This window comes from Saimiri boliviensis, chromosome X (genome assembly GCF_048565385.1).
Source record: "Saimiri boliviensis isolate mSaiBol1 chromosome X, mSaiBol1.pri, whole genome shotgun sequence".
Taxonomy (NCBI): Eukaryota; Metazoa; Chordata; class Mammalia; order Primates; family Cebidae; genus Saimiri; species Saimiri boliviensis.
The window spans coordinates 95,550,040-95,577,753 of NC_133470.1; the positions used below are offsets into that span (position 1 = coordinate 95,550,040).

General features: G+C 41.9%; 1 protein-coding gene across 2 annotated transcripts; it reads right to left on the reverse strand.

Moving 5' to 3' along the window:
• Nucleotides 1–15,103: 15,103 nt before the first annotated feature.
• On the reverse strand, nt 15,104–23,312 carry MAGEC1 (MAGE family member C1). 2 transcript variants are annotated; one of them, XM_074391775.1, is made up of 4 exons: nt 21,027–23,312; nt 19,600–19,692; nt 19,338–19,444; nt 15,104–19,002 (listed from the first exon to the last, which is right to left on the reverse strand). In XM_074391775.1, exons 3-4 carry the CDS (start codon nt 19,339–19,341, stop codon nt 15,629–15,631), a joined length of 3,378 nt encoding a protein of 1,125 aa, XP_074247876.1. In that variant the 5' UTR covers nt 19,342–19,444; nt 19,600–19,692; nt 21,027–23,312; the 3' UTR covers nt 15,104–15,628. The 2 variants fall into 2 exon arrangements, with proteins under 2 accessions (XP_074247876.1, XP_074247877.1); XM_074391776.1 differs by lacking the exon at nt 21,027–23,312 and having other exon boundaries at nt 19,600–19,979.
• Nucleotides 23,313–27,714: the final 4,402 nt, after the last annotated feature.

The following is a 27,714-nucleotide window of genomic DNA, read 5'->3' on the forward strand; positions in this document are numbered from 1 at the left end:
TAGGCTGGCAATCTGCTAGCCTTTCCTGACAAACTAAAAATCGTTTTCCACAAAGTGAGAAGAAAGTGCCTTCAAGTGAAAATGGAGCTTCGAACAGAATAATCACTCTGCATAAAAGTGTGATATCACTCAGCTGAAAATGAAGCATAGCCACAGTTCATAAGCAGTTTGTGTATTCATTAATGTGGACCAGCTGGCAAGATACCCTGCCAAGCCTCCTAGAAGACTAGATGTGGAAATAATTATTTACCAAGGTAAAAACTGACAAGGCTGCTATAGTGATGAATTGACACACATGGAGCTCATAGATGATGAATTGCAGTAAGTCTTGTTTCACTACAAAATGCTTAATATCCACATAATTTGATTTATAATTTTTTTGGCATTTTGGTTGATCCATATGTTATATAATTTGAAGGACTCCACTGAAGAAAAATGAGATAAAAAAGAGTCAAAATGATATGTCAAAATGGAATCCAAAATAATTCACAAAAATAATAGAAAATCAACATATTCATGAGGCAGTATGACCACTAATCCAGCAAAAGATCATTGAGAAATCATCACAGAAGGCACATGAAAACAGACTGTGTAGGGATGTTTTATAAATCCTAAAGTCTCTTCAATAAATGCTATTGCTACCACGGACTTTAGGAAGAGTCTACTGTCAAAAAGCTGCATTCTCTGAAGCAAAAATCAACATTCATATGTAAAAAATGCACATATAGCAAAGCAAGCTTTTCTTTTGAGGACAAATTGTCTCTGGATATAAATATGGCATGCTGAAAAACATGTATATCCAGGTCACCAGTGAAATCTTTTTTTTTTTTTTAACTTATGAAACTTTTGTGATTAGCACTACTGAGTAAAATCAACATATTTATCTTGATGATAGCCACACAGGTGTTTTAAGTATTTTCATTTAATTTAATGCAGTCCACTAATTCATCTCTTTTAGATAATCTGTAAGTGTGTTGTTGTCAACAAGAGGATGGCTTCACCTTCTAATGCTTATAACACTTTTGAGAATTACAGAAAAGTTACAGCTTCTTTAATCTCTGAAAGTCAATCAACCCTAATTATAATTGACTATGGGAAAGGCAGACACCTTAAAAGAAGTTTTTAAAGCTTAGATTGTTTCCAAGCATTGTAAGGAAACTAAATATCTCAATGATTTAATTTCTCCAACCCTGTCTCTGGTTTCCCAAATACAAGCCATAGTTCTCAGGAGCCTGAAATATCTCATATATTGATTGCAATTCATTTCCTTCTGAGAAAAATGGGTCCAGGAAACAATTTTTCACACTTAAGAAGTACAGTAATCAAAAACATTTAAAAAACAAAATATTTTAAAAGAAAAATTTGTTTGCAGATTTTTTGGTGGAGTATCGTATCACCAGTCTTTTCTTTTCTCAGCTACAAGGATTTCATCTCCAATATTATTACTTAAAAGCATAGCTATAGAAAGAATATGTATCTGTTTTTAAATATGCTTTGAAAGAGTTATACAAAAATGTTAAATGTTACAATAATTGATAAGAGGATATGGCTCAGGAGAAAGTCCACAGAGAATTTAAAATATATACAAATGTAAGAAAACTAAAGATATAAACTAGAAGAAAAGAAATTCAGAATTGAATTGTTTGTAATATAAAGGATAGGTGCTTAAGGTGATGGTTACACATTTACCTTGATGTGATTATTATGCATTGCATGCCTATATCAAAATGTCTCATGCAATCCATTAATATATACACCTATATGCACCTACAAAAAATAGAAATAAAAATAAAAATTTAAAATCTAAAAAAGGCATATGATTATAGAGAAAAGAGGGTAGAAGAGAGAGAGAGGGTGATTTAGCAAAACACTGATGGATAACAGCGGCCTGAGGTACTGTAAAGTACATTGCACTGGAAGTCCCGAGGAATTGGATTTTAATTTAGACTCTGTGAATCTAAGCAGACAAAACATTCACATCACCACTCTGGTCTTTGTTTTTCAATCAGCAAAATGAGGGAGTATATAGAGTCAGATTTTCTTTTCAACTCAAAAGAAAATTTCTGATAATAGAAGACTTCATTCATCAAATGCCTGTTTCATGAAGAGCACTGTACAGGGTTGGAGATAAATAATAGAAAATTCAAACTTCCAACCACCGAGGATCTTGGTCTGATGGAAATTGACAAGAAATCTGGCCTCAAGGTGGGCCTGGTTTCGAGCAGGGATGTGCCAAAAGCTCTCTTCACAACTGGATTACTTAAAAGGGAGTAGCTGTGCACCAGGAATGGTAAGAAATGGGGTCATAAAAGCAAGAATTACTGCTCAGACTCTGATAGGTCTAAGTGACAAGTTTGGCACAGCTTGATGATCAAATTTGCCATGCTAGAACAGAGTCTGGATTTGAGCTGATACTGAGGAGCTTTTCCAGTTTTCAATAGAGGAAAAAACAAGAAACGTGTGAGAACATACATTTGGACATCAGAAAATCGATTAAAACACATTAGTTGAATATGGAATGTCATGTCATCAAAAACATTCTTTTTCTTTAAGTTCTCTTTTTTGAAGGGAGAATTAAACTTGACAAATAGGCCTAAAATGTTACAAAGTAGTATTCACGTCCTTTAGGTCAATCATTTGACATTCAGCAATCAACTGATATTTGAGAGACTACTGCTCTGTGCCAAGGAGTTGTCAATACACAATAGTAAACAAAATAAAGAGTTTCTGCTCTGCTCTCAGGGAGCTCGGGAGTCTAGTAAAATTGACCATTATTTATGTTTTACACTGAGTGGCTGATAATGCATTTTAATTACCACTGAAGGTAAAGTACCATTATTCCTGCTTTACGTAAGAGATTAAGAAGCTCGCCCAGTAAGCTTCTAGCTCTAGCAGCTAGAGCAAAGGCATAGCTAAAGGCATCTGAAAATGTGACATGCAGACTGTCACCTGACACTATTTCCTCTCTTCAGTTGGTGGAGAATTCTGTACTTTTAAGTAATTTTGGAGTTGTATCTTCCACGACTGACCCTTCCACACATTTGGAGTTAAGCAGGGTGCACCAACCTGGGCAGAGGCCACAAGGCAAAGGCTCAAATGCTCAAATGAATGTTTTTAAATTGAAAAGAGAGCCTGCTGCGTGCCCTGTAGAGGCAAGCTTTTAACCAGCAGATATCATAGCTCCAAGACCTGTACCGCTGTTATGTAGAGCTGTGGTTTCCTGCCCTACCCTGCTCCAACACAGACAAAGACAGGAAACAAACACAAAATTTTCACTCATGTCATTGACTTTACTAAACATTTTAAATGCAAATCCAATTTTGTGTCTTATGTAAAATATCTGCCAAAACACATTTTTTTTTTTTACAAAATGAAGTCATTAATATTGGCAAACTGAACAACTTTTTATCCAACCATACTGTCTTGCCTGCATTTGTTTTCGTTTGTGTTGTTTTTCTTTTTCGCTAATGTGTGAAGCAAAGGCCCTACCATTAAGGCTGCAGATGTGAAAGGCAACATCTATGTATCATAAAACGAATCATGAAAATATAAATCCTCCCATACTTAATATATAACTGCAAACTTTTTTTTTTTAAATGGAGTCTCGCTCTGATGCCCAGGCTGGAGTGCAGTGACGCGATCTCAGCTCACTGCAACCTCCGCCTCCCAGGTCTAAGTGATTCTCCTACCTCAGCGTCCCGAGTAGCTGGGGTTATAGGTGCTTGCTGCCACTCCCCCGCTAATTTTTGTATTTTTAGTAGAGACGGGGGTTTCACCATCTTGGCCAGGCTGGTTTTGAACTTCTGACCTCAGGTGATCTGCCCACCTCAGCCTCCCAAAGTGTTGGGATTATAGGTGTGAGCCACCATGCCCAGCCTACAAACATTTTCAAATGTAAGCCAAATAAAATATTTCCATTAGAGGAAATGGTTTAAATGATTATTTGAAAACAAAAATGAATGCTCAAGATAAGCCAAGGAAAGTGTAGCATTAAAAAATAGATGGTAAAGGGTAAAAGATTACTATTTTGATAAAAGGGGCTTGTCCTACTTGATATCCTTGTGGAAAAACAAATAGATTCATATATTAAATCATTCTCCCAAATGAATTCCAGCTGTACTAATTGATTCTTAGAAGAAAGCTGAGGAGACCATATGTAGAATCTAAGGAAGGATGAACTCTTTAATAAGACTACGAACCCAGAATGATAATCAAAAGATAGATACAGAAGACTCTGCAAATAAATATTAAATTTATAAACAAACTATAGAGATTAAGCATATCTAATTGTATTCAATAGTAACATGTTGTGAAACTATAGTGCAATGTCACAGGCAGGATATTAACATTGATAGAGTCAGGGTACAAAATAATTCCATCACCACAAAGACCCTGGCGATTTAGTCAAAGGAAAATGATATATTTTCCTTTAGTTATATATCTAATAATTGAACTAGTGGGTCAAATGGTGGCTCTGTTTTGAGTTCTTTGAGAAATCTCCAGACTACTTTCCACAGGAGTTGGGCTAACTTACATTTTCATCAAACTGTAGAGTCACTGACAGGCTGCGACCTGCACATGGGATAGCTGCAGGCACCAATGTACAACTCCAACCTGTAAGAGCATCCATGTGGGCTGAACCCAGGAAAGTCATAGCAGCGAGGTTGCCTGATATCTTGGGGGACACACTGCCTACCCCAGTACCCCAGTGTCTGTGGAATACCAGATATGAAGTTAAAAGTGATTATTCTCCAGCTTTAAGATTTAATTACTGCCCAATTGAGTTTCAAATTTGCTTGGCACCTATTACTCATTTCTTATGGTTTATTTCTCCCTTTGGGAATGTGTAATCTATACTTGTCTCACCATTGTATCTTGGAAGTAGATATCTTGCTTTGATTTTTCAGGCTTACAGATGAGTTTGGACTTTTAAATTGATACTGGAAAATGTTAAGATGTTGGGACTATGCAGATGGAAAGAATACATTTGTATATGAGAAGGAAATGAATTTTGGAAGGTTAGCGGTAGAATGTCATAATTTGAAGGTTTGTCCCCTCTGGCACTTATGTTGAAACTTAACCCTCAGTGCTCAGTGTAACAGTGTTAAGAGGTAGGACCTCTAAGAGGTAATTTGGTAATGAGGGCTCAGCCCTCATGAATGGAGTTATCTATTCATGGATTAATGGGTTATCATGAAGCAGGTTAGTTATTATAAGAGTGTTCTGTAGTTCTCCTTGAAGAGGTCCTTCACCTCCCTTTTAAGTTGTACTCCTAAGTATTTTATTCTCTTTGTAGCAAGTGTGAATGGGAGTTCATTCATGATTTGGCTCGTTACTTGTCTATTATTGGTGTATAGGAATGCTTCTTCAATGGAGGAATCTAACAAACCCTACATTTATCCATGTGGTCAAAGTTAACTTCAACTCTTGATATAATGTTATGAGAATGGCAATTAAGTCCTCTAGTCTTGCTTCCCAAAACCAGTAATTTCAGTCTAATCATAAAACAATCAGACAAATTAAAATAGTCATACTACAAAATACTCAGTGTACTTCTGAAAACTGTCAAGTTCATAAAACCAAAGTAAGTCTGAAAAATGGTCACAGACTAGTTAAACATAAAGAGATATGAAGAAAAAATGGACTATAGTATTCCAGATGACATCTTTGTACAGAGAATCATGTTAGGCAAAAACTAAGGAAATTTGAATGAAATACGAAATTTAGTTAATAGTAATGCATCAATATTGGTTTATTAATTATAAAAATATGTCATACTAATAGAGGTGTTAATAATATGGGACACTGGGTCCATGTATATGGAAACTCTGTATTATCTTTGTAAATTTTCTGTAAATCTAAAACTATTCTAAAGCTAAAACTGTATAAAAATAGTAAACAGAAGCAGGAGAATTGGGGAAGGAAACTAGAATTCAAAGTACTATTTTGATATTGTGGTTAGTTTTCTTTACTTTTCTTCCTTCTCTGTCTTCCTGCTTGGACTTAAAGGCATATAAAACTGAAGAATTTCACATGATATAGAGATAAAGTGTTTTAAAGAAAGGCCTCAAATTCGTTTCTAATTTTTTTTCTAGAAAAACCTTTGTGTTTGAATAAATAGGATAGGAGATTCCTAAAAGACAAAGAGAACAAGAGAAATTCCTTTCTTCTTCAAGTTTTGCCTCCAGGCAAGCCAGCCCCATTCCTGAAGTTGCAATCCTCCAAGGAGAGCACTAGCAACAGCTGGTCAGGCATCTAAAACTGAGTAGGAACATCTTTCTCTCTGACAAGAAGATCTTTGTTCCAAAAAGGGTGGGAGAAAACTTCTCTGTTATTTTTCTCTTTATATGTTCTCACTATTTAGTCAGGGAGGGAGTAGACCCATTCAAAGTAAGTGGATGGCATAGTGGAAAATACTAGAAGCCCACTTTCTAGTGAGAGTACGAGAAAGAGAGTCAGAGAATAGTGTGGTAGTCATTTTGGGTTGCTATAACAAAATATCCTGACATAATGAAAATATAAAAATATTGGGGATTAGGTTACAACCTATGAGTTTTGACAGGGGAGGTCCCCAAACAAAAAAGCCAATATGAGAATGAGATTGTATCAAATATAATTGATGTTATTTGATCAATCCAATCTTGTCATGTAGGAATCTATTTTTTTTTTTTTTTTCTTGAGAGGAAGTCTCACTCTGTTACCCAGACTGGAGTGCAATGGTGCTATCTTAGCTCACTATAATTTCTGCCTTCCAGGTTCAAGCAATTCTCATTCCTCAGCTCCCTGAGTACCTGGGATTACAGGTTCGCGCCACCATGCCTGGCTATTTTTATTTTTATTTTATTTTATTTTTATTAGAGATAGGGTTTTGCCATGTTGGACAGGCTCATCTTGAACTCCTGACCTCTGGTGATTTACCCTCCTCAGCCACCCAAAGTGTGGGAATTACAGGCACGAGGTACCATGCCTGGCCAGGAATCTTAACATAAAAAGGGCACCATAGTTTGGATAATTGAAATAGGAGTAAATGATAACTAAGGTATCAGATTAACTTTTTTCACTTAGCAACATACTTTTTATGTTCATCCCTGTCTTTCCATGGCTTGACAGGTCTTTTCATTTTATGGCTGCATAGTATTCCATTGTATAGATGTAACCCAGTTTGTTTATACTGTTGATGGGAATGTACATCGGTAAAACCACTATGGAGAACAGCTTGGAGATTCCTTCAAAAATGAAAACAAAGCTACCATACTATCCAGTAATCTCACTCATAGGTATTTACCCAAAATGAAGAAAATCAGTCAATGGAGAAAATCAGTGCACTGAAGAGATATCTGCACAACCACGTAAGCTGCAACAACATTAACAATAGCCAAGATTAGGAAGCAACCTGTGTCCATCAGCAGATGAATAGATAAAGAAATTGTATTACAATGCAGTACTATTCAGCCGTAAAAAACAATGAGATCTTGTCATTTGCATCAACATGGATGGCACTGGAGGTCATTATGGTAAGTGAAATAAGCCAGGCACAGAAAGACAAATTTCACATGTTCTTGCTTATGTGTGGAAGCTAAAAATCAAAACAACTGAATTCATGGAGACAGAGTGTAGAAGGATGATTACCTGAGACTGAGAAATGTAGATGGGGGCTGGAGGAGAAGTGAGGATGGCTAATATTTACAAAAAACAGTTAGAGAGAATCAATAAGACCTAGTATTTGCTATCACAACAGGATGACCATAATCAAAATGATTTAATTGTACATTTTGAAATAACTAAAAGAGTATAATTGGATTGTAACACAAAGGATGAATGTCTGTCCTGATGGATAACCCATTTACCCTGATATGATTATCACACATAGCAAGCCTATATCAAAACATCTCATGTAATCCATAAACATATGCAACTACTATGTAAATGATTATTTATTCAGCGAGTGATGTTGCTATTTACCAGAATAAATATTACCTGGTATTTATCCACCCTGATATCCACTCTGTTGGGGTTCCCTTTCTTGGTGACCTGTTCCTTCTCTCCAGCTGCCTTTAATATTTTTTTCTTTCATGTTGACATTGAAGAATATGACGACTATGTGACTTGGGGATGGTTGCCTTATATAGCATCTCACAGGGGTTCTCTGGATTTCCTGAATTTGAATGCTGACCATCCAGTAAGGGCAGAGTAATTTTTATGAATGATACCCTTAAATTTGTTTTCCAAGTTGCTTGTTTTTTCTCCCTCCCTTTTAGGGATGTCAATGTGTTGCAGGATTGATCTCACTACATAATCTCAAATTTCTTGGAGGTTTGAGTCACTCTTTCTTATTCTTTTTTCTATATACATTTGTTCTGACTGAGTTGATTCAGACAACTGGTTTTCCAGCTCAGAGATTTTTCCTCTGCTGAGTCTATTCTGTTTTTTTTTTTTTTTTTTTTTTTTTTTTTTGAGATGGAGTTGTTTCGCTCTTGTTACCCAGGCTGGAGTGCAATGACGCAATCTCGGCTCACCGCAACCTCCGCCTCCTGGGTTCAAGCAATTCTCCTGCCTCCGCCTCCCTAGTAGCTGGAACTACAGGTGTGCGCCACCATGCCCAGCTAATTTTTGTATTCTTAGTAGAGACGGGGTTTCACCATGTTGACCAGGATGGTCTCGATCTCTTGACCTCGTGATCCACCCACCTCGGCCTCCCAAAGTGCTGGGATTACAGGTGTGAGCCACCGCGCCCGGCCAAGTCTATTCTGTTTTTAATACTTTTAATTGTATTATGAGATCCCTTCAGTGAGATTTTAAGCCTTATCAGTTCTGCTTGGTTCCTTCTTAAAATGAAGATGTCATCTTTCAGCTTTTATATCATTTTATTGGATTCCTTAGATTCCTTGGATTTGGTTTTGACTTTCTCCTGAATCTCAATTATCTGTGTTCCTATCCAGATTCTAAACTCTCTGTCTGTCATTGTAGCCATTTCACCCTGGTTTAGAACCATTGCTAGAGAACTAGCGTGGTAGTGTGGAGGGAAGAATATGCTCTGGTTTTTGGGGTTGCTAGAGTTCTTGTGCTGGTTCTTTCTTATCTGTGTGGGCTGATGTTCCTTTATTAATTGAATTTGGTATAAGTTGAATGGGTTTTTTATTCTTTTTACTCTTTGATGCCTTTGAGGGTTTGACAGTGGTGGGTTCTGTCAAGTGGCTTCATTTCTGGAAGATTTTAGTGGGCAAAAACTCTGGTCAGGACTCTTGGGCTATGCACTCCAACTCTGGGGACTGGTACCAGGCCCACCTCATTGTTCTCTCTCTCCATGAGGTAAAGCAACTGCTGTGCTACAGATGCCAAGGTGTTCCCTGTCCACTGACAACAACACTCTGATGGTTGTTGTCTAAAGTGCTTCACTGGGGCAGCAGCAGCAGAGTCTATGCTCAAATGGGCATATCATCAGCAACAGAGGAATGGCCAAGCTTATCAATAAATGAAAATATGTAAGTTTCCTAGGTATAAAGTAAACATAGAAAAAATGAACTTTATTTTCTTGCAGCAAAAATGAATATGAAAATAAGGCTGGGCATGGTGGCTCACGCCTGTAATCCCAGCACTTTGGGAGTTCAAAGATCAGGCGTTCAAGACTAGCCTGATCAACATGGTGAAACCCCATCTCTACCAAAAATACAAAAATTAGCCAGGCATGATGGCAGATGCCCGTAATCCCACGTATTCAGGAGGTTGAGGCAGAATTGCTCGAACCCAGGAGGTGGAGGATGTAAGCTGAGATAACACCATTACACTCCAGCCTGGGTGACAGAGTGAGACTCTGTATCAAAAAAGAAAAAGAAAGAAAGAGAAAGAAGAAAGAAAGAAAGAAAGGAAAGAAAATATAATTTCTAACTTATCATTCCAAACATTAAGTACATTAAAAATTTTTAAACAAAAAAATTAAAACATTATGGAAAAACTGTGAAATGTTATTTAAAATATTAATGAAGACCAACAGTAACACAAAATAAAATAAATGCATGGGAATGAAGTTCCAATAGTTTGTGTTAAAAATGGAATCTATAAGCCAGGTGGGGTGGCTCAAGCCTGTAATCCCAGCACTTTGGGAGGCCGAGGTGGGCAGATCACGAGGTCAAGAGATCGAGACCATTCTGGCTATGATGAAACCCCGTCTCTACTAAAAATACAAAAATTAGCCTGGTGTGGTGGCACACGCCTATAGTCCCAGCTACTTGGGAGGCTGAGGTGGAAGAATCGCTTGAACCCAGGCGGCGGAGGTTGCAGTGAGCCGAGATTGCACGACTGCCCTCCAGCCTGGATGAGAGAGCAAGACTCCATCTCAAAAAAAAAAAAAAAAAATCTATAGTTTAATTGTGATCCCAAATCAAAACAACAAAATGCCTTTGGACATGAAGGCATGTATGAATTACCTGATTCTTTTTTTTTTTTTTTTTTTTTGAGATGGAGTTTCACTCTTGTTACCCAGGCTGGAGTGCAATGGAGAGATCTCAGTTTACCACAACCTCTGCCTCCTGGGTTCAAGCAATTCTCCTGCCTCAGCCTCCTGAGTAGCTGGGATTACAGGCCCGTGCCACCATGCCCAGCTAATTTTTTGTATTTTTAGTAAAGACGGAATTTCACCATGTTGACCAGGATGGTCTCTATCTCTTGACCTCGTGATCCACTCACCTCGGCCCCCGAAAGTGCTGGGATTACAGGCCTGAGCCACCACCGCGCCCGGACTGAATCACCTGATTCTAAAATATAAAGACATGCAAATAGCAAAGCATAGTCAATGCACTCTTGAAAAATAGCAATTTGTCTACCAGATAGTCAGAATTACAAAGAAGCTGTTGTAATAAAGAGTTTGAGATTTGGGTGCATGGATTAACAGATAGACCAATGGAACTGAATGGAAAGTCCTGAAAAACAAAACCAACAAAACATGTCTAAATGCAAGCTTGATTGATTTAAAATGTTGCAGCTTTAGAGCAGGAGACTCTTGTTAAAATAAGTATTAGTGGAACAACTGAATATCCATATAAAAAACCTAATGTAAGTGGAACCCTTTTTCATATTATAAAAAAAATGCAATTACAGGGAAATTCAAAACCTACTTTATAACTGTTTATTATAAATACTTCAAAAACACAGAAATGCACAGAATAATAAATAAATCTTTGTATAGATTATGTTTTAGTGAGTCAGCAGTATGAGTAAATCAGAGCATCAGTAAGGCTAGAGTTGAAAGAACTGAAAGAGGTTGGGGTCATTGGTCACTTCAGTAACAAGAGGAGTGAGATGATATGAGTCAAAGAGGAACAGAGGAAATGGCACTTCCTCTCTCCCCCTTGTCTCAGCCATAGAAGGCCTAGCTGCTTTCACAAGCCTTTGCTTTTTGAGAGTAAAACTTGGATCTCAACAGTAGCTAGGGGAAGGCTGCCTGGGACAATAATGGATTTATTCCTCTTACTTGACAAGGTCCTTCTGCTGACCACTGGAACTCTAAATATATTTCCAAGAAATATAACCTGAGCAGTTCTATTCCAGAAAGTCATGATGGAGGGATGCTGTGTTGATGACAGACACCCTGACCAGGTCCATAAACACTTTACTGACTTAGCGGCAGTGCCAGTTTGCTGACATGATAGGAGTAGAGGTCTATCTCCCTCTCCACATGCGTAAGAGCTCCACAGACTTCCTTTCAACAGTTCTTACTCCTGAAAGTACCCTCAGAAGTATTCAGGAGCCCTAAGAGTCCAAAAAAAAAAAAAAAAAGGTTGACTTGTGGCTTTGCCAGAGATTTCCCTAAGGATTGGGGTTCTCTCCACCCACTATGGCCAGGATCAATTCAGCTGTTTATGCGCTGACTTCCTTCCTTAGCTTTGTCTCCACATCCCAGGGGCAGATGGCCTCTGCTCATAGCTGGGATTGGTGTATCGAACCTCAGCGCTCAAGGTGGAAACCCACAGATATTTGCCTAAATAAATAAAACTTTACTTAGCAGTTAAATTTTATGTATATATTTAAAATTTTTATTTAACTTTTAAATTCAGAGATGCAAGTGTAGGTTTGTTACATATCCCCTTTTTACTGACTTCCTTCCATTAAGGCCAGCATTAATAACCTCATGTTAACTTGATTGCCTTTGAAATAATCCTATCTCCAAGTCATGTCACATTTTAGTTTAAAAAATGTTGAATTTTGCAGAAGAGGCAATTTAACCTATAATAGTGGCAAAGGCAAGTGTCAGATCTATATGTATATCATTATATCATTACATATGCGTGTGTGTATACATATATGTGTATATATAAAAGAGCACATCTATCTTTATAAAAGCCGGAAATCGAAAATCATCTTTCAAAATTTACACAGCCACATTGTTACTTGTGGAAACTTCTGAGTAGGAGGCTGAATTTTGAAGAAAATTTTAAAGGAAAAAATGCAATTTCTATGTATTTTTGGAATTTTTTGCCACAAAAATACATGTGCTATTTACTTTTAAGTAAAATATTGAAATAACCCTAAGAAAAGCAAGAGGAGTACTCTAGTAGTCAGAATAAGTAAAAGTAAGCTGATGGAACAGAAAAATATTTCCTGAAAGTTAAATGGCTTAACACAAGTTGATTTTTGTGCACATAAATTCTGGTTTGAGTTTGCAGGGTGTTATGGGCTGAATTGTGCCCACGTCTTAACGTGGTACAATTCAGATATATCCACGTCTTAACACCCAGTACTGCAGAACGTCATTGTATTTGGAGACCGAACCTTTGAAGAGGCAATTAAGGTAAAATGAGGTCTTATGGTTAGGATCATATTCAATATGACTGGTGTCCTCATAAGCAGAGCAGATTAAGATATAGACACACAGACTAAGGAACAACCATTTAAGAATTCACTGAGAAAGTAGCAATCAGCAAGCCACGGAGAGGCCAGGGAAGAAATCAAACTGGCCAACATCTTCATCTTAGATATTTAGCCTCCAGAAATGTGAGAAAACACATTTCTGTTTTTTAAGTCACCCAGTCTGTGGTATTCTGTTATGGTATAATAAACTAATACACAGTCCGTCCTGGCTTTTGCCTCACCCAGGAATCCAAGCTGCTTTCACCTTGTAGCTCCACATCACAACAGATGTTAACTGCTCAACAGAAACAAAAGCACGGGAATGATGCACTGGCTTCTGTCTAACTATAAATCAGGCGTCCCCAAACTACGGCCCACTGGCCGCATGCGGCCCTCTGAGGCCATTTACCCGGCCCCCCTCCGCACTTCAGGAAGCGGCACCTCTTTCATTGGTGGTCAGTGAGAGGAGCACAGTATTTGGCGGCTCTCCAACGGTCTGAGGGACAGTGAACTGGCCCCATGTGTAACATGTTTGGGGACGCCTGCATAAATGAACCACCCAGGAAGGTGAGGTAGACAAATGAAGATGGGCACTTGTAGTTTCTCCCATATGTTATTATGGTGCTCAATTAAAACCAACTATTATAATTTATGACAGTAAGTTTCTTCATTTCTTGGAATTATTTCTGAGAATGTCAGCATAGCCTTGAAATCTTCCAACATTGTCTTGGACCAACAAAGTGACTGGTGGTTTCAAATACAAGATTACATCCTGTTTTAAAACAATTCTGTAAATCTTGGCAGGGAGAGTCAACCGTATTCCCTCAATAGCACTTTGCACTGTCCTTTTAATAAGCTATGTAATTTCTTTAGGCTGAGAATTCTCTCCTATTTTTGGTGTATGATAAATAATCTACCCTGTGAGCCTCTGCTACCTTCCATATGATGGAATATTCCTAAACAGCTATACATGTGCCTGTGGCAGACTGCAAAAAAAGATTTTCCTGTGGGGCAGGTACACAGAAAAAGAGACAGTGGAAGGATGTTTAACTATAACTTTTTTTTTTCTCATCAGAGCTGGCACGTTCACAAAGTACCCTTGTTACCTCCTGAGCAGTCTTCAAGATTTTTCTGTTTTTTTTTTTAGAAGTTTGTCTTCTTGTAGATCATTTGCAAAGTGATTTCTATAGTCTTTCTTCATCTACAAAGTTTATGAAGGAAAGATTGGCATTTGATCACCTACGAAAGCTCATTAATCTTTATTTGGGTTCAGTGCCCTGTTTCAAATAATGCATCGTATTAAAATCCTACTACAATATGAAATATTAGAATGATTTCAAATAGGCTATATCTAACCTTCGGATTACATCCCAAAAACTACTATATTGTGTGACAAATTAGATTTTACTCTGCAGCCCATTTGGAAATATGTTGAGAATGTGTTGAAGATGCCCAGCATACATATGGAAATGTCACTATTCAAAGTGTATATTCACATCAAAGGTCTGTTATCACAGAGGAACCAGGGAGAGGGATGGATCAGTCAGGGAACTTCTGCAGAGACAGAGTGGTCTATGTTAGGGGAAGGGTAGATGTCTCTGGACTCTTGCACTGAGAGCTGGGTACAGCCTTCAGAGTGGGAAACACAGTGATAAAGTTAGTCAGCAGGCTAGGTTTCATAGTTGCACAAGAGAGCACACAGGGGAGATCAAAAGGAGAGTGCTATAATGTGGGAAAAGTCCTGGGGCTGGACAAAATTACTGTGTTCAAGTGCACCAATACAAGAGATGCAGGACACCTCCCATTACTTCCCCATGTGGAGACTCCTCTCTGCCTCATCCTTCACCCAGAGGGAACTGCTCAAGTAGCTTTCCATTCCAGGCTTTTCTCTCACCTTCTGAGAGTCTGGGCCCCGCAACCACCCAGCTTCATAAAAATCAGCTCCCACAGAAGCAACTGCAGTTTCCCGAAGCCTAAAACTGCCTTAGCTCAGGGCCTTTTTGTTTGAAGACTCCAACCGGAGTCTCACCGCCCCCCAATCCTTTTTAAACTTCTTTAGATTGAAGAGAAAATCCTACCAAGTTCCTGATATGGCTTCTGTACCTATACTCTACCATTTTATGAGTAGGTATAAGTCTTGCTTTTAATAGTAACTTCACTACTAACCGTAATTTCCATGAGCAAATGCTGATATAATGTTAATCAAATAAAGGAGTCAGTGATATTTTTATTTATCATCATTTAACCTCTGCTACTTTATTAAACAAGCCAAGCAAACCATGTATGATTCTTTAATTTTCAAGAACAACAGACTAAAGAGTATGAGGAAATAAATGCAAATATTAACAATCCTTTGTTGTGTTCCATTATTTAACTCGAGTTCTTTTACAGTTTAAAGAAAATTGCCACAGTAATACCACATGACATAACCTGTGACAGATCACAAATAAGGCAGGTTTTCCCAATTTTGTGTGTGTGTGTGTGTGTGTGTGTGTGTTTTACAAAATATCAAACTGTTACTCCTAAACCACTTAAACAGCAATACATGTGTGACTAATATTCATAAACTTCATAAACTAAGATTCTGAAGCTATTTAAACCTGTTATTAAAAGGAAAAGCATTTGAAAAATACCCCAAAGTAAAACAGGTAAATCCCTTAACTACTATATGGAACAGAAAAGCAAACAACACTGTATTCTCTCCAGCTTCACCTAGGCCCTCCACCACATAGAAACTCGCCTGCGCTGTTCACACTCAAAAGGAAGATTCTGCCTTTGACTTCACTCAGGAGGCGCTGGGGGGCATGACACTGGAGCTTGCACTGTCTGTGACAGTGGAATCATCTGTGGTGCCAATTGTGGCCTGGGCTCTCTCTTCTATATGTTTCAAAGCATCCTTGTATGAGGATGAAAAGGAACTAGGGACGGTATTGTTTAGCATGGCCAAAAACTCTACTACTTTCCTCTTGCTGATTTCTGAATGGGCTCTTGGACCCCAAAGAAATTCATAACATGGAGGAGAAGTGTTGGGCACCTGCCGGTACTCCAGGTAACATTTCTGCACCCAAACTTTAGTGAGGAGCTCCCTGGGCTCCCCAAAGATGAAGTGCTCCCTTCCAGCATATACCCCTATCCCACTCAGCACATCCCAGATGACCTCCTCAGAGGCACAGGAGCCCTTTATGAAGATTATACTCAGAATAAGTGTCAGGAGGCGATTCTGGGGCATGCCCTGCTCATCACTCAGACTCCCTTCACAGGTGAGGTCTAATGTGTTTACAAAGACATAGTAGTCGGGGCCCACTTCTGTCAGGACAATGCCAAAAAGAATCTCTAGGAACTCACGGGCCTTCCTGAAGATCATAGGAAAATAGCTTGTGTGCCTGTTGACAAAAATCGTCAGCATCTCTGCCTTTGTGACAGGTTCCTTTGCTTGATATTTGAGAAGAAGAAACCGCACCAACTCATCCACCTTTTCATCTAGTGTATAAGTAAACAAGGGCTCAGTGACTGTCAAGGACTCGCTGTCTAGTAAGGTGTCTGAGGGACTTGTATCTTCATCTACTGGGCTGCTGGACTCTTCCCTGGATGGGTTCAATAAAGTGGAGGAGAAGAAAGAGCTCACAGGACCCCGGAGAGCAGACTGGGAAGGCCCCTCAAGAGGACTCTGGGGACACTCAGGGGAACTCGGGGGAAGACGCAATGGACTAGAGGAGAAGGTGCTCACAGGACCCTGGAAAGTAGACTGGGAAGGCCCCTCAGGAGGACTCTGGGGACACTCAGGGGAACTCAGGGGAAGACCCAATGGACTGGAGAAGAAGGTGTTCACAGGACCCTGGAGAGCAGACTGGAAAGGCCCCTCAGGAGGACTCTGGGGACACTCAGGGGAACTCGGGGGAAGACTCAATGGACTAGAGAAGGTGCTCACAGGACCCTGGAGAGCAGACTGGGAAGGTCCCTCAGGAGGACTCTGGGGACACTCAGGGGAACTCGGGGGAAGACTCAATGGACTAGAGAAGGTGCTCACAGGACCCTGGAGAGCAGACTGGAAAGGCCCCTCAGGAGGACTCTGGGGACACTCAGGGGAACTCGGGGGAAGAAGCAATGGACTAGAGAAGAAGGCGTTCATAGGGACCTGGAGAGCAGATTGGAAAGGCCCCTCAGGAGGACTCTGGGGACACTCAGGGGAACTCGGGGGAAGACTCAATGGACTAGAGAAGGTGCTCACAGGACCCTGGAGAGCAGACTGGGAAGGCCCCTCAGGAGGACTCTGGGGACACTCAGGGGAACTCTCGAGAAGACTCAAACAGTCAGAGAAGAAGGAGCACACAAAAATCTGGAGAGTAGACTGGGCAGGCCCCTCAGAAGGTCTCTGAGGACTCACAGGAGAACTCTGGAGAAGACTCAATGAACTGGAGGAGCGGGAGGAGAAGGAGCTCATAGGACTCTGTGGAAGAGACTGGGCAGGCCCCTCAGAAGGACTCTGAGGACTCTCAGGGAAACTCTGGAGAAGACTCAGTGAAGTGGAGGAAAAGGAGGAACACAAAAAACTCTGAAGAGCACACTCAGCAGGCCTCTCAGGAGTACTCTGAGGGCACTCAGGGAAACTCAGGGGAAGACTCAATGGGCTGGAGGAGAAGGAGCTCACAGGACCCTGGAGAGCAGACAGGGCAGGCCCTTCAGGAGGACTCTGAGGACTCTCAGGGGAACTCTGGAGAAGACTCAGTGAAGAGGAAGAAGAGGAGGAAGAGGAGGAGGAGGAGGAGGAAGAGGAGGAGGGGGAAGAGGAGGAGGGGGGTGAGGAGGTGGGGGAGGAGGAGGAGGAGGAGCTCACAGGACTCTGAAGAGGATACTGGGAAGGCCCCTCAGGAGGACTCTCAGGGAAACTCTGGAGAAGAATCAGTGAAGTGGAGGAGAAGGAGTACACAAAACTCTGGAGAGCAAACTCGGCAGGCCCCTCAGGAGGACTCTCAGGGGATCTCAGGGGAAGACTCAGTGAAATGGAGGAGAAGGACCTCACAAAACTCAGGAGAAGAGACTGCACAGGCCCCTCAGGAGGACTCTGAGGACTCTCAGGGGAACTCGGGGGAAAACTCAGTGAAATGGAGGAGAAGGACCTCACAAAACTCAGGAGAGGAGACTGTGCAGGCCCCTCAGGAGGACTCTGAGGACTCTCAGGGGAACTCTGGAGAAAACTCAATGAACAGGAGTGGGGGGAGGATGAGGAGGAGGGGTAGAAGGAGGAGAAGGAGGAGGGGTAGGGAGGGGAGGAGGAGGAGGATGATGAAGAGGGGGTGGAGGGGGACGAGTGGAAGGAATGGGAAGAGCGGGAGGAGGAGAAGGAGCTCACAGGACTCTGGAGAGGAGATTGGGAAGGCCCCTCAGGAGAACTCCAAGGACTCTCAGGGAAACTCTGGAGAAAACTCACTGAACTGGAGGAGAAGGAGCACACACAACCCTGGAAAGCAGGCTGGGCAGGCCCCTCAGAAGCACTCTGAGGACTCTCAGGGGAACTCAGGGGAAGACTCAGGGAAGTGGATGAGAAGGAGCTCACAGGACTCTGGAGAGGAGACTGGGAAGGCCCCTCAGGAGAACTCCAAGGACTCTCAGGGAAAGTCTGGAGAAAACTCACTGAACTGGAGGAGAAGGAGCACACACAACACTGGAAAGCAGGCTGGGCAGGCCCCTCAGGAGGACTCTGAGGGGAACTCGGGGGAAGACTCAGGGAAGTGGATGAGAAGGAGCTCACAGGACTCTGGAGAGGAGACTGGGAAGGCCCCTCAGGAGGACTCCAAGGACTCTCAGGGAAAGTCTGGAGAAAACTCACTGAACGGGAGTAGAAGGAGCACACACAACTCTGGAAAGGAGGCTGGGCAGGCCCCTCAGGAGGACTCTGAGGACTCTCAGGGAAACTCAGGGGAAGACTCAGTGAAGTGGAGGAAACGAAGGAGCTCAGAGAACTCTGGAGAGGAGACTGGTCAGGCCCCTCAGGTGGACTCTGAGGACTCTCAGGAGGACTCTGAAGACTCAATGAAGAGGAGACGAAGGAGCTCACGGGACTCTGGAGAGGAGACTGGTCAGGCCCCTCAGGAGGACTCTGAAGATTCTCAGGAGAACTCTGGAGAAGACTCGGCATCCCAGCAGCAGGCTTCTCCTTGTCTGCTTGAACATACAAAATGAGAGAAGAAAATGATGAGGAGAAGGAAGAAGAGGAGAAGGAGGAGTGGAATAAAAAGTGGAAAGAGGAAGAGAAAATGGAGGAGGTTTCCTCCTCTTCCTCATCTGTGGGATCCTGTGAATCTACCAACTCCAGTTTTAAAATTGGGTTCTGGAAGTCTTGCTCAACGCTGGGGCAAGGTTTGGAAAGAGAGGCATGATGAATATTGTTCAGGAGCAGCAGGTAAACATGTGACTGAGCACAAACATGTATGATGGGATCCCACAGGCCTGAGGGAGACAGGGACAGTGTGAGTGGTCTCAGCCGAGCAACTCACCCATGATGACTCTGACAAAAGGCTGCCTTACAACTCTCCTTCTCTTAAGATGGTACTGTAGGCTTCACAGATCGCCTGTCTTCCTAGGGCGTTTGTTCAGTGGGAACCTGTAGGAGAATGTGAGAAAGCACCTCAGGGCACAGTTGGCAGGCAGAGCCTGGGGCACTAGGAATGGCAGTAGGTGGTTAGGACTGGGTGCTGCCGGGTCTGCTCTGTTTGTGGGGGGTAGGGCTCCTGGTACACCGACAGAGTGTGCACTCACCTTGACTCCTAGCACTGCCTGCGCCTCCTCTGCTGTGCTGGCTTTAGAAGTGCAACTCAGACCCTGGTCTTCAACTCCTGGTTCCTGGAGCACCTGCAAGAAGAAATGAGAGAGGGCTGGGCACTATGGCTCGTGCCTGTAATCCCAGCACTTTGGGAGGCCAAGGCGGGTGGACCACCTAAGGTCAGGAGTTCCAGAGCAGCCTGGACAACATGTATTTCCGTCTTACTGGAAATACAAAAATCAGCCAGGCATGGTGGTGGGCACCTGTAATCCCAGCTACTTGGGAGTCAGACAGGACAATCACTTGAACACTGCAGGCGGAGGTTGCAGTGAGCAGAAACCATGCCATTGCGCTCCAGCCTGGGTGACAAGAGGGATACGTCTCCCCGCCGCCAAAAAAAAAAGAAAAAAAGCAAGAGAGCCCCTCTGACTAAAGACTGCAGCTGGGGCTGGCCAGACACCCAGAGCCCCACAGTTCTGGGGTTTGTGGCCCCCTGAGAATTCAATTAGCGTTGTCACATTTTCTCAGATCGGCCCATGTCCCCACCACTGTGCTGGCCTGCGGCAAAACCTCAGCGCAACCTCCACATCCCTGAGAGCAGAGGGAGGTAGTGAGGAGGCAGCCACGTCCCATACTCCACCACGGGGGCAGTCGGGGCAGCCTCACATCTGCTCTGAAGCACATGTGACACCTCAGTCCTCACTCTTATCCCCAGCAGGGCCTGGGAATCTTCCCTCTGCCAACCGGAGGCAGCTGCCTCTGCCGACTTGCCGTGGGACCCTCAGACCAAGCCTCCCCCTCCCCTACACCCCTCACTCAGAAATGAGGTGCCGCGGCTCAGCCTGAGGCAACTGGGGAGCTGCTCTACCAGGGCTGATAGGAGGGACAGAGTGGGAATCTCTGGGAATCTGTCCTCTGAGGTGGGGGTTCCCTTAATCCTCCTCAAAATCTCCCTATTTACTCCCTACAGGGCCAGCACCTCCTTTCTTCTGTGGTGGGGACGGGTCCCTCAGCCGTCGGCTGCTATATTCCCGTCAGGAGGACCCGTCCCTCAGCCGTCGGTTGCCGTATTCCCCTCAGGAGGACCCGTCCCTCAGCCCTTGGTTGCCCTATTCCCGTCAGGAGGACCCGTCCCTCAGCCGTCGGCTGCTATATTCCCGTCAGGAGGATCTGTCCCTCAGCTGTCGGTTGCCGAATTCCCGTCATGACCACCCGTCCCTCAGCCCTTGGTTGCTCTATTCCCATCAGGAGGATCCGTCCCTCAGCCGTCGGCTGCTATATTCCCATCAGGAGGACACGTTCGTCACACCTTGGTTGCCCTCTTACTCTCTGTGACCTACACGTCCCACCGCAGGGGCAGGGCACGCCGGGGCTTTTGCCCTTTATGGTGGGAGGTCCCTCAGTTCTCCCTCAGGGCCCTTACCTTGAGAACTGGTCGGGTCTAAGACTTCCCTCGGCTGACCTAAGTCGAGCCTCCTCACGAAATGCCTTCCAAGGCTTCCAAGATGGAGGTTGGGAAAGCACATCCGGGAGCCCTGCGGGGGTTGACCAGGGCTGACGGCAGGGGCAGCGTGGGGTGGGGCCTCGTCTCCGCGGAGGAACCGCCCCGCCCCTTCTCAGCCTCGTTTTCATCCCCGACCTCGCCTCCTGTTTTTCATCTCTTCCTTCCCACCTCTCGGATGCGCTCCAAGCCTTCTTGCTCACTCCCTAAGCCTTACCAACCTCTTCCCTCCCACCTCCGGAGTCCTTGACACTCATAGCCCACCTTTTTCCAGGGCTGACAGCAGGGAGTGGCTGGGTGCAGCCTGTGACTCCCCTCCGTGTTGGGAGGTTGCGGTCTGTCGACAAAGTTCTCTTATTGTTCAGTGGCCAGCCCTGGGGCTCCTCTCTCTGCTTAACTGAAACTGCCCTCCTTCGAGAAAACCTCTCCTTTTTGCTGACTCCCAAAATGGAAGTCGGAAAGTTGAACATCTGGGGACCCTGATGGGGTCCTCCAGAGCTGGCAGCAGGCACAGGGACAGGGGAGGGGCACTAACAGCCTTGGGTGTTTCCTTCCAGCCTTCCTGAGGGGCTGCACCTGGACTCCTGAAACTGCCTGGACTCACTGCCTCTGTGGGTCGGAGTGTTTCACCTCCAAATAAGCCCCTCCCATCCCTGAGACCTGCGAGGTGCAAGAGAGGTAGAAACACATCCATCCACGGTGGGATAGGGCCTCCCAGGCCCCAGGCAGGGCTCCACTGCCCTCCGTCTGAAACTGGGTGGGAAGGCCCCTCAGTCTTCTTTAGCATATTATTCCTGACAGGGCCTGCACTCTGTCCCCCTCCTCTCCAGAGACTTTTCCTCGGATCCAGGTTCCTATTTCCATGAAACCCCAAGAGGAAATGAATCACGCTAGCACCTCTCCCTAATGGCCCTGCCCAACGCCTCCTAGGCGTGAAAACAAGGGCTGGTTTTTGTGGGTCCTTCTGTGTCTGGGGTGGGATATCTCACCACTTCTTCCTCTGCATCATTCTGGGGATGCCTGGAAGGTCCTGAGTCCCTTCTCTCATCATGATCTGAAATGAGAGTCACCTGAGCACAGCCCTCTCCTCTTTCTACCCACTAAGATGTCAGGGGACATCACAGTGGGCCACCATGCCCCAGGGCCTCCCAGGGATGACAGCAGGTGGGAAGCTGGTTTCTGTGGATCCCCCTCTTCGTGGGCAAGGAATCTCTGCAGTTTTCCCTCAGAGGCCTCATCTGACTACTGGCTGGTCCTGGGTCTTCCCGTCCATCCCAAGATAACAGTATGACACAGGGGAAAAAACATAATGTAACTTTACCCTGAAGAAAACTGAAAAACGCTATGTCACCATGGGAATGAAATTAACACCATCAGTGATAAATTATGTTGGTACTATGTGCTGTCGGTATGTGGTTAGGAATGATACTTCATCTTCCAAGAAAACATAACCTACATCAAATCAAAACAAAATTATCACCTAATTCACAAAGGCAACCTGACCATACACCTCCAAACTGTCAATGTTTTCAAAACCAAGAAAAGTCTCAGTGAATTGGCACAGCCAAAGGGCATCTAAAGATACATGATGAATAAATGTAATGGAGTATCCTCAGGGGATCCTGGGACAGAAAATAGAATTTTGTGACAAGGAAATAAATATGAGTAAAGTATGTTTATTAATAAACAAAGGATGTTGGTGCATCAATATTGGTTCATTAGTTTTAGGAAACCTTACCAATCCTTATTCCTGTTAATAACAGGAGTAATATATTATGGGGCATATAAGAATATCCTTGAACATTGCCATAATTTTCTTGTAGATCTAAAATTATTCTAAAATAAAGTCTATCAAATATGAAAAACGTTACCAATCTAGATAAAAGATATCCATGAAAAACCTACAGCAGATATATCTTTTAAATATTTTACATGTTGAAAGCTTCTAGTTTGAACTTGGGACTTAACCTAGAGTTTCTGCTATGAGTATTTCTATTATTTTTATAGTAGCGGTAGTAGCAAGTGTAGCAATACAAAAAGAAATAAATGAAGGAATGAGGATTGGCCAGTTGGAAACAAAGCTTATGCGATTAATGGATGCTTTGACTGTGCATGAGAAGAATCCAAAAGAACTAAAGATAATTTATTCAATATACAATAATATATCAGTTTGCTAATATAAGATCAGTATTCAAAAGAATGTCAACTTTGTTTTCTGTCAGGGAGAGAGTATGAAAATGAAAGTAAAGAATATATAATGTTTAACCTATCATACTAACATATCAAGTATCTTAGAAAAATGCTTAACCAAAAATAACTTTACAGATGAAAATATTAAAATGTTGTTGAGACATATTAATGAAGACTTACATAAACATAAAATAAAATAAATTCATAGGCATGAAGATTCCTTATTTTAAATATGTTAATTCTTCCAGAAAAAAGCAATCTATAGAACGATTGCAATCCCAAATCAAAACAACCAAATGGCTTTGGACATGTGTGAATCACCTGATTCTAAATATAAAGACATGCAAATGGTCAAGCATAGTCAATACATTCTTGAAAAAGAGTAATTAGTCTACCAGGTAGTAAGAATTACAAAGAAGCTAATGTAATGAAGAGTTTGAGATTCAGATGCAGGAATTGGTCGACAGACCAATGGAACCGAGTGGACAGGCCTAAAAAACAAAAGCAACAAAACCTGCGTAAATATGCCCTTAACTGATATTTAAAGCCTACTTTAAAAATATTATACTACAAAAAATCTTCAAATATACACAGACGTATTTAGAATAATAAATAAGTGTCTGTTTAGATTATTTTTTAGGTAGTCAGCAGTAAAAATATATTGCAGCATCAGTAAGGATAGAGGTGAAAGGACTGAAAGAGGCTGGGGTCACTGGTCATGTCAGTAACAGAAGGAAGCAAGATATAATATGAGTCAAAGGGGAAGAGAGGAAATGGCTGCTCCTTCTGCCCCTTGTCTCAGCCTATAGAAGGCCTTGCTACTTTCATGAGCCTTTTGCTTTCTCAGAGTAGGACTTAAAACTCAACAGTGGCTAGAGGAAGGCTACCTGGGACAATGAGGTATTTATTCCCCCTCCTATTTGACCAGTCTTTCTGCTGACCTCTGTAACTCTGGGGATCTATGAAAGAGAACGTGAGTGGCTCTATTCCAGAAAATCATGAACGGGGGATATTGTGTTGATGACAGAAACCTGACCAGGTCCACAAACACTTTGTCAACTTAAATCCAGTGCCAGGTTGCCCCAATGTGAGTGGAGTAGGGAGAGGCCTATCTCCCTCTCCACATGGATTGGCGATCCACATGAAAGGAATTTCAGCTGCTCTTACTCTTGTCAGGACCTTCAGAAGGGTCTAATGTTCAGGAGCCCTGAGACTCCAAAAGAGGTTGACTTGTGGCTGTGCCAGAGATTTCACTTAGGGTTGGGGTTCTGTCTATCCACTATGGCCAGAATCAACTAAGCTGTTCATGAGCTGACGTCCTTCTTCAGCTTTGGCTCAGTGTCCCAGGGCAGACAGCCTCTGCTCATAGCCAGAAATGGTACATCAAACCTCGGTGTTCAAGGTGGAAATCCACAGACAAGGAAGCTCTTCTCCAAGACTGGGAGGCAGCTGGTGGGTTATTTCCAGCTCTGGCCCCCATGTCCTTGGGAATTATCCTCATGGAGTTGTTCTTCTGAGGTCCCAAAAAGGGAGCACTTCTTATGGAAGTGAAAAGAAAATGACAATCTATCTTTTGACCTCCTGATATTGGAAGTAAGTCTCCTGTCCAGAAGAGAGGGACTAATGTTCCTGGGATTGAATCAGTGGGGCAGTGTCGGGGACCTTTTAAAAGAAGACTGAACACAACCTTTCTCCAAACATGACTCATCTTCAGTTCCTTTTTCTTTTTCTCACCTTAGTTTCAGCCTTCAGTGAACATGCTGCCTCTGCCAGCAAAGGTGTACCATAGTTGCCATGAATGAAGACATTCCCAGATTTTAACGAAGAAGTAGCATTTATGTGTGTATCAGAGAGGTTATAAAATAGACATAAATTCTAACAATAAACCAAATCATGGTTCAATCTTGCTTTTGTTAATAGAAAACGTGGCAAGATTTGTTGTATGTGTGCGCACGCGTGTGTGCGTGTGTGTGTGTGTGTGTGTGTGTGTGTATGTGCTTGACGCCTCTATTTCTCTTAATCCCCATCCAATGCAATAGCATCTGTGTTCTCTCAACCACTAAAGTTCACTCCAAATCCATCTATTTCAGTAAATCTCTGTTACTATTGCTTTGGGTGAAACTAACATCATCTCTTTCCTAGAACATGGCAACATCTTCCTTATTGTTGCTTTTTTTTTTTCATCACTGTAAAATCTATTGTCTTTACAGTAGCCAATAACTTTTTTAAAAAATTCCAAACCATGGTTAATTTTTAAAGCTTACATATATATTTAACTATTATGTAAAGTTATAAGCATTGTAACAAATGCATAGAGTCCTGTATCACTGACCAGTTTCATCAGTCTAAAATTCCCGAGCATCTCCTCGTGAAGTCAATCTCTACAATTTTCCGAAGCCCCTAGCAACTATGCTGTTTTTATTAATAGTTCCTAGAGTTGTAACTTCCCCAGAATGTCATATGAATAGGTTCATACAATACCCACTTCTAAAAGAGTGGGTGTATCATTTTTCATTTTAATTAGCAAGGAATGAGAATCCCTGTTGTTCCATATCCTCTATTACATTTGGTATTTTTAGATTTTTGGATTTAAGTCATTTTAATAAGTGTGTAGTGGAGTATTTTCTGGTTTTCATTTGCATTTCCCTAATGACAAATGACGTTGATCATCTTTTCACATGCCTCTTAGCAATTGGTGTATTCTCTTTTGTGAAGCGTCTGTTCAAATCATTTGCATCTTTTAAAATTAACAGATTGTTTAGAGTATTGCTGTTTGGAAAATGCAGAGAGCAAACTTAATAAAAATACAGAGTTCCCACATATCTCCACTCACCCACCCGCTGTGCGTGTGCACACACACAAACTCCTATTTACATTTTCTAATGTTGCACACTTGCTCCAATTGATTGACCCGATACTGCTACATCATTAATTAAAGTCCACAGTTTACATCAAGACTCAGTTTTAGTGTTGCACATGCTGTTGGTTACGCAAATGTGTAACAAGTATTCAGCATTACAGTAACATACAGAACTGCTTCACCATCTCAAATCTCCTGTGTGCTTCACTTATTCATATATGTCCCTCCAACTCCTACCCGCTCTGAGGGCCCAGAAACCACTGAACTTTTCATTGTATCCAGTTACCTATTCAAGAATACAGTTGGAATCATAAATTATGCACCATTTTTATAATTACTGTTTTCACTTAGAAATATGCTTTCAAGATTCCTCTACGTGATTCAACTAACAATGACTGAAAGTTCCTGTTGCTCCATATTCTTGTCAGTATTTGTTATTTCAGTATTACGGCTTTCAGCCATTCTCATGGGTATCTAGTGCTATCTCCTAGTTGTTCTAATTTGCAATTTCCTAATGACATATAATATTAAAAATTTCTCATGTGTTTGTCGTTCACATACATTCTTTGCTGTGGTGCCTGTTCAGATTTTTTTTTTTTTTTTTTTGCCCATTTTAAGTCAAATTTTTTGTTTCCTTACAGTTCGATCTTAAGAGTTTTTTGTGTATTTTAATGTATGTCTTTTCTCAGATACTAGTCTCACAAATCTTTTATAACTGTTTCTGGCTTGCTTTTCATTCTCTTAGCAATGTGTGTTGCAGAATACAATTTGTAAGTTTTAAGGAAATTCAACTCATCTCTTTTTTTCATAGACGGTTGGTACTTTCGGTGTTGCATCTAAAATAGTTTGGTGACCAAACCCAAGGTCACCTAAAGATTGCACTCATAAGTCTGACAAAAATTTAAAAGATGATAAAGGATGTGTGTGAAAATATAAGATATTCATATACATTTATTTTAGAGGAAATTGATCGCTGAAATATTTTGGGAAATAAGTCAGCAACATGTTAAAATATATGAAATATTCATGTCCTGTTTACTTTGACTCGCTTTCCACATTCATATGCCTTTCCTATAAGAAATTACATGCATTTGCCCAAAATTTCTCTTCAAAGTTGTTGATTGTAGTTCTATTAATTACAGCCACAAAGGAGAAACAAACACATGTTCATCAGGAGAAGACTTGTTCAACTTGTTATTTCACCAAAATAAATTATAATTCTAGGGAGTAAATGGAAAAGTAATATAAATCTATATGTGTTTTCATGGAAAGCTTCTGCATCCATTGTAATAAGTGAGTAGTGTGGTTTGTTAGGATGCCATAGCAAAGTGCCACAAGCAGTGTGATAGAAAAAAGAAATTTCTTGTCTCACAGTTTTGAATTCTGGTAGTCCAAGAGCAAGGCGTATGCAAGGTTGGTTCCCTCTGAGGGCTATGAGGGAAGAATGTTTTCCAGGCTTCTTTCCTTGCCTTGTAGATAGCTGTCTTCACCACATGTCTGTTCACATTATCACATCGGTATACATATCTCTGTGTCCAAAATTTCCCTTTTTATAAGGAC